Source organism: Lissotriton helveticus, chromosome 4_1 (assembly GCF_964261635.1).
Source record: "Lissotriton helveticus chromosome 4_1, aLisHel1.1, whole genome shotgun sequence".
Classification (NCBI taxonomy): Eukaryota; Metazoa; Chordata; class Amphibia; order Caudata; family Salamandridae; genus Lissotriton; species Lissotriton helveticus.
Window position 1 is genome coordinate 939,860,919 of NC_136063.1, and position 13,350 is coordinate 939,874,268.

At 42.6% G+C, this 13,350-nt stretch overlaps 1 protein-coding gene across 18 annotated transcripts in view; it reads left to right on the forward strand.

Annotated features, from left to right (window-relative positions):
• Positions 1–13,350, forward strand: part of EPB41L3 (erythrocyte membrane protein band 4.1 like 3) — an 860,969-nt gene that overhangs the window by 651,441 nt on the left and 196,178 nt on the right. For all 18 annotated transcript variants that reach the window (XM_078687549.1, XM_078687552.1, XM_078687558.1 and 15 more), the window contains one exon: positions 1,897–2,049. In XM_078687549.1, coding sequence (XP_078543675.1) covers positions 1,897–2,049 — 153 coding nt within the window. The remainder of the gene's footprint in view (positions 1–1,896; positions 2,050–13,350) is intronic.

Genomic DNA, 13,350 nt, shown 5'->3' on the forward strand with positions numbered 1-13,350 from the left:
TTTCTCTATGTCTATTCTGGGTCTATAGTAAGTATCTCCATTCCTTGAAAATAGCGTTTCCGTTTATACTCATTCGAGCCTGCTATGTTGTTATGAAACACATGGAACCTGAATAATTATCAGCTATCCTACTATTCTGTCATTTAATTCTATCTTGGAAGAACAGATTTGTTCTGCGCTCCCCATAAATCATACAAGGGTTGCCCTTTTGGGGTTTCATGTATGTAGTGTTGCAAACGAGTGTCCTGGAGTCAGAGCGGTTCACAGAAATTCTTGAATATCACATCTGATCTTCTATTAGAGGGCCTATTTTTTCTATATATATTCATAAATTTAGTTATGGAATCCGACTAACTTCTAGATTATACTTTACTCTCACTTCTAGATCTCTCGAGGGGTCTATGCCCTACGGTCCGTGCTTGTTGAATCTGAAGTGACCTTGTCGTGGGTGAGGACTACTGCTTGGAACGTACTCCCATTCCCTTTTTGATGACTCGGATATTTATCTCAGAATCCTGCTGGGAAACTACAACAGGGACCCTCATTGCAATTACCACTTGCTGTTACACATCTAGCACCTACCCATCTGTCTATTGTTTGTAGCATGTGTAAGGGCTGATAATGTGCCACCTAACTCAAGCCGCGTTGCATTGACACAACCCGGACCAAGCAAATATATTGCTTAAATATAATGTGCAATTATACTTCTAATGTAATATAACTTTCTTAAAGGTATGCAGTAACAGAATGTATAACATTAATAATAATGATACCCAGTGCCAGCAAAATAAGGTGATTCTGTGGCTGTGGTGTTTTCTTATGATTGTAGATTGGTTGCATTTGTCGCACAGTCCACCATCTAATGCATGATTTGCAGATTTCAATAAAAATAATTTTTTTTCTGGCTCAAACTGATCAAAAGTTACAAAAAATGCTACCACATGTGTCTTGTCGCATAGTAGCTGGCCCTTTACTGTGTAGTGGCAGGGTAGCTTTCACTTGCTAATTGCTGTGTTACTAAAGAAGTGATTGATACCTTTGCCTTACAGTGTTAACATATGACAAATGTCAAAAAAGTGAAGTAATACTGCCACAAAGCGCGCTACTTAACCCCACGTAATTTGCCTTTTATTGCCGCATAATTTAGTCAGCCCTGACATATGGTCCTCCCCTGCCACCTAATTCCAGTGAACCTGACTATACCAGGGCCGGCCTTAGGCATGTGCAAGCTGTGCACCTGCACAGGGCCACCAAACCCCAGGGGCCACCACACCAATATATATCCTTAATATATTTATCCTCTGAGGATGGATACATATTTGTGTGGCGGCCCCTGGCAGGGATTTGGCGGCCTCCGGCTCTGTTCCAGTTCTAAACACCCTGACCCCCCCCCCCTCTTTACTGGCCTCCGCGCTCTACCCTGCCCGGACCCCCTCTTCCTGGGCCCCCTACCTACGCTCCCTGCCCAGGGCCACCATAACCCTAGAGCCGCCCCTGACTATACTATTGCAAAGCAACAACTAACTGTATTAACATTTCAGTCTGATAAACCTCATGTGCTCTATCAGTCCACTACACCCCCCCATAGACACGCTGAAAAATCTCATCAAGACATTTTTGTAGAAACCATCTTTCCACATACCCTGTCACCATAACTAGAGCCAACAAGATCCTACAGATCCGCGTGAAGAGGCTCTTCAGATAATACTGATTAAATATAGACCTCAGATACCTTGGCAGAATTAATTCACATTGGAACTTATTTGAACTTGAACTGGCAGTGACTTTGAATTTGGTCTTATTGTGGATATTACTCCTAAAATGGTGGGGTAAAACGTATTTAATTTTAAGGGGCTGTCGCTGAAAAGTTTTCTGACTTTTTGTTTCCTTTCCCAGGACTCTGAAGGAGTGGAAATTATGCTAGGCGTGTGCGCCAGTGGTCTCCTCATATATCGCGACAGACTCAGAATAAACCGATTTGCCTGGCCGAAAGTTCTAAAGATTTCATACAAAAGGAACAATTTCTACATTAAAATTCGACCGGGAGAAGTAAGTGTACTCCAGTGTGAATACTTTACCTCATTTTTTTCAGCTTACAAATCAATGGAAAGTTCATCTACGAGTATATAGCAAAGGAGGTTTAACTAGAGACCTGTCAAACGTGCACAGCGATTGCACAGGATCCACTGTCCCCGCTTTTAATCAGAAAATCACTGCAAGTCTCCAAGCTTTTTCTTTTGTTTAAAGCGGAGGCGGCGAATTAGCTAGCCTGGGTGTTATTGTGATCCTTTGTTTATTATACAAGCAGGGGAAACATAAGACTTCCCCTGTCGCCATTCTTATTTCACCCCCACATTCTCCATAATTGAGAGACCATCTTAAATAATGATACTAAACCAAAGTTAATTCATATTTGCTGCAAAAGCTAAACTCTCAACATTGAAAGGTTTCAGCCCTGGGTTTAGTTGTGCAGTGCTTTCTTATGCCATGTGGTTGAAAGCACTCAGAGTGAGGTGCATACAGTCGTACCTTGGACTGTTAGTCTGATAAACATGCCTTTTCCCTGTTTTGTTCAGCCATGTAGCCTTAAAATGACTTCCAAATTGCCACAAAATGAATTGATCTTAGTTTGAGAGTGTCAATCAGCAACTATGCATTCTGGAGACTAACAGCATTGTGGTGCACAACTTCCCAAGATCATACCTACTGTCATATAATCCAGGAGCTTCTGGTTCATTCAGTGAGATGGAGAGAATTGCTAGACACCCCCAAGTAGTTTGTCAGAAGATTTACTTTGAATTTTATGAAGGAGAATTGTTTTTGGAATTTCAGAGACTGTAATTGACCCTAGTGGCTTCCTCCTTGATCATCGATTAGCTCAAAGGAAACAATTTGATCATCAAATGATTTTCCATGTTAGAACGTATGCAGTACCTAACTTTATTTTGCACCGCATGCTAGGCTGTCCCGTCAGTTATTCACTCCAGAGTCACAATATGTAGTCGTTCTGTAATTTAGATATCTGAAATCACACATCACCTTCTCTACATTTGCAGTCTTCTATTGTTTCTTGAAACTCTAGATAGCCTACACCTACCTATATACCTTGTAACGTCATTTGAAGCTTGTTCCGTTCTGGTTTTTTATGCGTCATCAAAAATAACCTGTAATTGATAACCTAAATCTAGGAGAGTATTCATTGCTTAATATTTTTATTTTATGGAAGACGCGATTTTAGTGATCAAATGGTGGATGGCAAATCCTTTACAAACATGACAAAATAAATCATGAAATTACTCGCTGTTGGAAAATGGGAGCTGCTTGTTCACTTATGCAAGATGAGCAGCATATTGAGATGGTTGACCGACCAGGTCAAATTTCAAATTGACCTTTTCCAAATCTTTTTTAATCAATTTTTGCGGTTTATAAAGTGTCATTACAAACATATAGCAATACATGTATTTTTTCGCATTATCCATTACAGGTCCCCCACAAGACTGTGGAAAGCAAATAATATAGACCATTTATCATTATCGAAAGGTCACTCCTCACATACCAAGCTGGTTATACCTTTCAATAATCAGAAACATATAATGAAAAATTTCCATTTTACGAAAATCAGCTGCGGCATAAATCTGATTATCACAATCACACATTTACAGTTGTTTGTCTACTACAAATGAACGTTCGCCATCTCTTTTTCCAACTAAATAATTTGCTCTTTTCTCTACGTACATTTCCAATTACCATTCACAGGCACTCAGAATAAAATTGTCTGCCCACGTTTTCTAAAGCGTAATAGAAGCAATTGTGTAATTCCATCAAGGAAGCACTTATTCACTGCAAATCCACCTAGAACATATCCAAAGGAGGAAAAACATTGCTTACAAATCAGTGCAGTATAATGGCCAGACAAAAACGGCATAAAAAAATAATGTAGAAACTGGTGATGATGGTAAGGGGCTTCACCCCACCTGCTCTGCTGCCACCTAAAGGCAGGACTACTTGATGGGGAAGCATCGTTTTGGATTTTTTTTTAGCTATCTACAGTGGAAAGCATTGTGTGAGAAGATAACTGGTACAGTTCTGCCAGGTAATGGCAAATGTCGCATCTGAAAAGTAAATGAGAAAATTATGAAAAACCTTAAAATAGACTGCAATGAGCTCTGTAATTTAAAACAAGGTCAGTATATTTTTGCTGCGTTTGAGTGGTGAATTGTTAAATAATAAAAGGTAGCTTGAATCGTTTTATTTGACGAATTACATTATTTTGAAATGAAACTGCATACACATTTTCTTTACCTAATTTGCTATTTGATGGTCTCACCATGCACATGTAATTCCTTTACCCCATTTGATACTTGGTGGTCACAGCTTGAATCCGAGCCTCTTCACCAGATGTGAACAAGAGAGTTTACAAACCAGCACTCAATGCATTCATTTGCTTCTGACGAGATGCTGTTGAGCCTTATTCACAAACTAGTTTTTACAAACCTAAGTACAACTTAGGAGAACAAAAAAGTCATCGTAAATTGCAAATACAGTGAAAAATCTAGCACTATGATCATCTGCAATGCTAAGATCAAGGAAGGGGTGAAAATGTTTGTGCCTTGGTGAGGAGTGTGTCTCGTGGGCTGAGAAGGCAGAAAAAAAAATACACAATTGTGTAGGTTTCCTGGAATTAATAACCCTTTCTGTTGTATTTTGCCTCCTAATTAACACAGTTTAAGTTAGTAACAGCAAAGGCTGACGTGCATTTCAAATGGAAGTACATAACACACAAACAAATGCAGACTTCATGAAGTTCAAAGACAAAAAAGACAAAACAATTAAGGGGTAGTTTTATCTCATATGAAAATGTAATCTGGTAGATTTTACCTTTGCAGAATATCTACTAGTAAGGAGTTAGACCTTTGCATAGAAGTGTACATGTTTGCAGCATGAATCTTTCTACATAACAAAATGGCTACTTACTGGTAGGAGTAGTTTTGCAGCGTGAACAATTTTTAGGATTCACATGTTGTGCATTATTTTGCACCCTAGAGTTTGGGTGTGGAACTCTCATCTTGTAATAGCCTTATCTCTTGCTCCTATTTCTATTTTTGTTGGACGTCAACTGTTTTCACAATTTAGTGCCTAGTCCAACATTCTTCTGATGTCATTCGCCTGCCCTTTATGCCCCTTTGTGTGGTTGCCATATTCACATTCCTTTGTCCACCATTAGGTCTGGAAGCATTACTGAAAGCTGTCTAAATGTTAAAAGATAGAAAACGAGGGATTGTCTAAGCAAATTTAAGATTATAGAGGGAAACACATAATTGTACCAGAAGGAAGGGGGACTTGTAGAAGAAATCCATGGCTTTTGACCAAAAGACACCAAAGTAAGTGGGACACTTGAGCGGCCAACGAGAGAAGGCCGGAGAATGTGCAGGCCGGTGCCCCCCTACTCTGAGACAGATAGAGAACACACTTTTCTGATTCTACCCTGAGTGCCACCACAAGTGTGCCTAGATGGACAAAGTAATCTCTGTCTACTTAGAGACCACAACACTGAGGGCTGCAAGTCTTGCATAGAGTTTAATCCCAAAATGCTAAGAGCAAGGGAAAAGTAAATGCAGGCACAGTACGCCACGTAAGGGGAGAAGGAAACCCCATCCCTGAGAGACCTTAGGCTGTCGAGCGAGAAGGAGGACAACATCGTCGTAAGAGCCGAGGGACAGGTCTTGGACATCAGAAAGGAGGTAATCTGCGTTGAGCGGCAGAACAAGAAACACAAAGAAAAGGGTGAACAGGTAAGGATAAAAAAACAAGGGGTAAACAAGCCAAGAACATCCGACTGAAGAACTCAAAGGACTATCTAAGTTCTGAAATCTTGCTTACCGAAGGCAAGTCGAGCTACAAAGAGCCCCTCTTGTCCCACCCAAAGGACACCACAGGAGGTCGAGACTCTAAAGACGCTGGCGTTTGAAGGGTAACAGAAGTCGAGACAAGTCTATGAAGACCACGTCCGAAACACTAGCGGCCGAGATGCCGATGACAAAAAAAAGACAGGAAACCATGCTGGAGACAGAAGAACACACACTCAAAATCAAGAGCAAAATGAGACAGCTTGAGTCCGAAATCGCAGTGATCTTTCAAAAGATGGGCATCAACAACTCCTTTAGACAATTCCATATCCTGTAAAGACCTTGACGGAAAAATTATAGGAGGAGAAAGACTCTGGGAGCCCCCAATGACTCCAGAGACACAGGAGGAAGAGGAAAAATAAATCTATGATGAAGATGACCCTAAATCACAAGGCATGTTCCACAGCTTAGAGAGCTCGGAAATACATTGAAAACAAAGGTAGTACCTCAAGGCCGAATACCTGGAAGATGGAGCAAACACATATCTGTCGAGGCCTTCACCTCTGGATGACATTGCCATGCACAATCAAATTGTCAAGAGGGTAGCAGGCCAGCTGAAGGAAGAAAAGTCACAGGATTGTTTTCTGCTCGAGACACTCCTACCCTCACAAAGCAAAAGCCAGAACCTGCCAATTCTTCTGAGCATTCTTGACCAGAGAGAAATGGTAGGGTGGAAGGTCGAAAGGGGTATGCAAAGGCACATCACGAATTCTACTCCTATGCTTAACAGATATGTCCATCAACACTGGGAGGAGATGGCAGAACTGATGAAAAACCTACCAGAGCAGTACTAGAGGAGGACGAGCTTCTTCGTGGAGGAGGAAAAGAATATTGCAAACACGTGCTTAAAATCAGCACTGCACACTGCTGCCACAGGAAGTACAAAACTGATGTCAGGAACAACATTGAGGAGGCATGCCTGGCTGCAAGTTTCAGGCTTCCAACGATGAGTGCAGGCCAACATCATTAACACACCATTCAGTAAGGAAAACCTGTTTGGTGGTGCAATGTTCGACACACTGCAGTGACTAAAAAAGGACATTACAGCAAAGTCAATGGGAGCCCTGCAGTTTAAAGGTCAACTGAGAAGGAGGGATACTCCCACAAGAAGACTTGCGGGTAGAGTGGCTTCTATGCCATCACACCACATCATTTTCCAGCATGCAAGTTATGCACAGATACAGACGCAACATTGGCGATACCAAATGACACAGAGGCAGCCTTTTTGCAGATGAGCAAGAAGCAGGGGACAGCCAGCCAGAGAAGAGGCACCAGCAAGCAAGTTACTTACAAAGCCAGAGCTCTCCGCCACACACAACACCAGTGGGGGGAGGAATAGTCGTCTTCCTTCCGGACTGGAGGGAAGTCACATCAGGCAGATGGCTACTCAACATCACCCAGCACGGCTATTGCATGGATCTAGTAAAACACCTGCCAAAACGGGGTCCAAAGAAAACATTCCTATGCCAGGAACTGAGAGAATTGTTGCAAAAACAATTAAATTACCCCTGAAGGAGATCAACCAGAGAAACTACTCAACATATTTCCTGATACCAAAACTAGATAAATCAATACGGGCAACACTAAACCTTCACTTCCTAAACAACTTTATAAAGACATTGAAATTCGAGTTAACTACAGTACAAAAGGTTGTTCCACAAGTCTGGAAGGAGGATTGCATGGCAACAATAGACCTGAAAGATGCCTATATGCACATCCTAATGAACCGCAGATACAAGCAATTTCAAAACTTGATAATAGACAAGATTCACTACCAATTCAGGGTGCTACCATTCAGAATAAAACTAGCCGCCAGGTTGTTAAAAAAAATGCTTAGCGGCTGTAGCGGCATGCCTATGGAGGGGTATACACGTGTATCCCGACCTAGACAAGTGACTTGTAATGGCAAGTTCCTTGCACAAATGCAAAGACAGAATAAACACAATGATGGAAGAATCCACACCAGCAAGATCGTATCCCTGCGAAAAGAAAGTACTGGTGATGACACAAGAAGCTCACCGCTACCAGAAAGGTTAGTCTCTGACAATGTGGACTGTGGAGAAGTTGCTGGGAATGAGGGTCTCCTGCATCCCACTCATCCCACATGCAAGTCTACACTTACAAACGATCCAGGAATGGATCCAGAACCAATGGTCTCAAGCAAGGGGAGTTGGGATAATCTAGTGGTGGAAAAGTACAGGAAGAGGTTGCGTGGTTGAACAGAGTGAACATAACAGTTGGAAGACGCTTCATGCTACCAACTTCTATAGTGACCATCTTCATAGACGCTGCTCATATGGGATGTGGATCACACATGGAGAAGCTCAACATCAGAGGAGCCAGGAAATAGAAGAAGCAATATAACACATTAACTTATTGGAACCAAAGGCAGTGTTCCTAGCCTTAAAAGCCTTTCAGTAGCAGCTATGGGGAAATCAATAGAAGTTCAGATAGACAACACAGCAACAATGTTCTGCCTCACCAAGCAAAGGAGAACAAAATCTTTCATCCTATCAAAACCGGAGGCCGACCATCCAAAAACAGATAACCATAAAAACACTACATCTACCAGGCTAGACAATGTGGAAGCAGGCAAACTGAGCAGACATGCATCCATCTAGGAACTGAATCAGTGGTTGAACGAGTTTTACAATGGTGGAGAACACCAGAGATAGACCTGTTTGGAAAACCAGAGAAGGCAAAATGCCAGTCCATCGCATCCAGGCACACACACCACAATTCACTGGGGAATGCACTTTTGATAGACTGGTTAGAGTAATTTACATACGCTTTTCCCCCAAGCCCACTGTTACCACTAGTGATCAACAAGTGCACACAATCACAGATGATGTTAATACTCATCGCTCCCCAGTGGACAAGACAAACCTGATTCTCAGAACTGATGGGGATGGCACACAACAACGCACAAAGACTGCCAGCGTCTCACAATCTATTTTCCATGCAAGGGAAAAAGCTCACCAAACACTCTCAGCCTAGCAGCATGTTTTGCGAAGGCATAGAATTTGGAGATTTAGGCCTCCCGGAGAAAGCTATGGCAGTCCTCTTGGAAGCAAGAAAACCAACAACCAAGAAATGCTACACAGTAAAAAAAGGAGAGATACACAAGGTGGTGCCAGAATTCGGGTTTCTTTCAAGACAGGATACAAGATACCACAGTAATCAGATACCTGACACATCTCCTAGACACCAATCTAACCTGTGCGTCACTAAAGGTACATTTGTCAGCGATAATGGCCTATATAATGGGGAAACGTAGGGAGAAGCTTCTTCACTATGCCAGTGATCAAGCAGTTCTTAGAAAGGGCCAAAAGGATAGCTCCAACAAGTAACTCACCAACACCCTTGTGGAACCTAAATGTGGTGCTTACACAACTGATGACGGACCCATTTCAGCCACTCCACATGTCAATATTAAAATGTATCATGCTGAAGACAATGTTTCTAATTGCAAAGACATTGCTTAGCAGGGCAAGTGGGCTGCAGGCACTCACTATACAGGAGCCATACCTGCAAAAACACAATGACAGGGTAGTCATGAGGACCAACCCACAATCCCCTCCAAAGATCCTATCTTGCTTTCATATACAGCAGACACTCCAGATACCTCATTGTTTGCAAGGACCATAGACCCAGGCCTAAAGAACTCCACATACACTGGACGCGCACAGGGAAATAATGTACTACCTGTGGAGAACAAAGCCAACCAAGAAGGGGAAACCGTTCTTTGTATCATTTGCAGACAATAACAAAGGAATGCCAAGAACACCACCTCAAGGTGGATATCTCAGACAATACAAATGTGTCACAAGGAGGCTGGCATGCAATTGAAACTAAGCCAGGAGCACATTCAACAAGAAAGAAGGGAGCCACTTTAGCTTTCCTGGCAAATGTCTCTCTGAGTGACAGATGTATAGCAGCTACATGGTCATCAGTCCACATGTTCACAAAACAATTCTGCATCAACATCCAAGTGTACAGGGAGGCACAGGTGGGACAGTGAGCACTGAAGCATTTATTTGCACGCTCAGGTTCCTTTCCAACCCAAGCACCACAGTGAGCAAACCAAAACGAAATTAATACACAGCATGTGAATCCAGAAATTATTCATGCTGCAAAATTATACGTTTGCTTACCGATAAAAATTTTCTGGATTTACATGGAACCCAAGTAAAATGAGGAAAGGAAAAGTTAACAGGCGCAAAGGGAAATACAAGTCTAGAGGAAGCCTACCAGACACTAAAGTGGTCATACAATCAACAGAAAAGAATCTGAATTTGGTGACCATGAACAGGGGCTTCCCCAATGATCATCTGATGTCAAGAGAAGGGTGGACTAGGCATCCAATGGTGCCAACAATCAACGCCCAACACCAAAGAAAAAACAAGCATTTGCAAAGCAATAGTCGCATGTACCCGAGTTTAGGCTATTGGTATTGTAAATAACAATGCGTTTTATTTATGTTTCAAAAACCAAAAGATAAATAAAATACATTGTGATTTACAATGCCAATAGCTGAAACTCTTGTAAATGTGAGACATGTTGCATTGCAAATGCTTGTTTTATAACTTGTCATTGCATACTGTCTGTTTCATTATCACACAGTGTAGACCCACTTGAGCAAATGTCAATTATCTTGCCCAATGTGCATTGAATGCCTTCCATTATTGCATTGATCAGTGCAGGATTTCTGTCTGAATATAAAAATGTTCTCATAGTGATAGACGTGCTGAGGCCACTCTGATGCCGATAGCTATCTCTAGCATTAAAGTTAGATTTCTGTTGAATTATTATGCAGTAACTACACTCGTGCAAGCGCTGCTGTCACTGTGCATGCTTCGCCTGTATTTATAGATCACAATTACATTAGAATTGTATCTGATCTTCATGCATGGTGCTCTTTTTCCTCATGGAAACAAGGCTGACACGTACATTATGCATTATCTGCATTGCTGATAAAAATGCAGTCTATCCGTTTGATTACAATACAGTGTGCTCGCTGCGCCCCATATGTGCTGATGACAGCCATGCCTCCTTGTGAGCCAGCATGACCTGTGTTTATTCTGAATATTAATGTTTGATAACTATCTGATTGATGTTGTCGTTTGACATTTATGTACATCACACGTGGGCTCACCACAACCCAGCAGACACCGGTCTGTCTCTTCATGCATGCTTTACCTCCCTGCTGTATGTTTATCATGTAACATGCTCTCCTGATACATATAATATGCATTGATGCACCCATGCCGCCTCCTATGTCTGCATTACCTGTATTTGTTCTGAATATTCATTTTGTATTTCAATCTGAATATCAGCCATGGCGCCCTCCTCGCTCCTGTGCACAATTATGTCACTGATACAGAAAAGGGGGTGGTGATGAACAGAGTGCCTGAATTAAGCAGACCACTCTTACCCAGTCCAAAGATCAGGGCTTGATCCATCACCGTTATTTATCTCACTGCCCCATCCCAGCTCAGAACCTGGCTATATGCAAATTAGTCTGTCCCTGGCCCAGTGCATCATGGGAACAGGGCAGACCAAACTACCAAGCCAATTCTTCACCAGAAAGGAGACAAGCTACAACTACAATTATGTCACTGTGCATGCTTTACCAGATGGTAATGCGTTTGTGAGGGCAGGCTTTCTGTTTGACTTCCTTGAAGCATGCTTTCCTCGCTCCTATGAAATCAGCTGCCACTCATGCCCCCTCCTGCATGTCTGTCAAATATCCATGATTACATGTATGTGTGCTCCCCCTTGCACCTACAGTGGTCTCCCTCCATGCGTGGCCTGTATTTATCGCTGACATTGCGCAACCCTTTCAAATCACTAATGTAAAAAATGCAGCGTGCCCCCCTCGCTATAGGAGGGCTGATGTCATAGTAGCTGCAGCTTAATATGAATATGATAATAATTCTGCATTATCCCATCGGTCCTTAAACGATGATGTCCCTGTAACTGCGCCGCAAGCACTTCCAATGAACATTACTGTTAAATCTGGGTTTGGTTGCACCGTAGTGCGCTCCTCTCGCCCCTTAAGCACTGATGTGTGCATGACCTGCATTTATTCAGAGTATTAATAAAGGATTTATATTTGGGTACACAGTAGTGTGCCCCCAATACTATTTACAGCCATGTCAGCCAGTCTGCACGGCATGCAGTTCTTATAAACTGTTTTAATTGGTACAACACAACGTGTTCCCTTATAAACTGTGATGTCAGTATGCCTTCACCACCTACTTTTATTCTGAATATGACTGGCACTTTTGCTTTATTCTAATACAGCGTGGCCTGCCTCGCTATACAAACACTGGTGTGAGTATGGGGGCAAGACCTGAGTTTACTCTGCATGCTAATGGTCGATTTCTGCCTGGTTCTATCACAGCATCCATGCTACACCTCGCTCAACAGTCGGCGGTCATTGTGCCCACATGCCCCTATGCATTGTGATGATTCCTAGTGGATTTCGGGTTTTAATGCAACTTGTTTCGCTTGCTCTAGAAACACTGCCGTGAATTTCTGTTTAGTCGTAATGCAGCTGATGTGTCTGGGTCGGCATACCTGCACAGCCTGCATTTATTCGGAATGTTACCATTTTAATGTTACATTTCTGTGTGGCTCTAGTGCAGTGTGCACCCTTTAATGTATAAATATTAGCACGCGCGTTCATGCACCAATTCTGGGCGTTACTGGTAGAGTTGTTTGGCTATAATGCAGCTTGTTCTCCACGCTCTACAAACATTGACGTCACCCTGGCTGGAAGACCGGCGCCTGCACGACCTTCATCTATTCTTTATATTAATGGTACATTTCCCTTCCTTCTAATGCAGCTGCTGCCACTATGCTGGCATGCCTGCACGAACCGCATGTTTTCTGGCGATTCATTTTACATTTCTATTTGGCTCTGACGCAGCGTTCTCACCTCGCTCTATAAACACTGACGTCACCGCTCCGCCATTACCTGTTGGTATTGCTGGGGCAGGTGATGCTGCAGCTGGTGCTACTGTATTTCTTGCTCCTCATCCTCCGCTGTTTTTGGTGCTGGGGGTTGGGACTCTGCAGGGAAGGGAAGGTCGAGGCATAGCCATGTTCACATTGAACAAAAAAAAACACAATAACAAACCCAAATAAAATATTAATAAATGTAAACACCCTAAAGAAAAGGACACACACACACTCAGCACCGGAAGGAGGGTGGGGGTCTGGGGGGGGGGGGGGGATGTCAAAAAGGGGAGATGAGCACCTCTTACCTCCTCACTTAGGAGCAGAGAAGATGCTAGGGCAGCCTTCTCTCCCATACAGTCTACAGTGCTCAGGTCTCGTCACATTTCGATAGTTACGCAGAACCAGTTTGAATTCGAAACAAGCACTTGCAATGCAATAGGACTCGCATTTACTGACCTATTGCAATGCATCACGGACA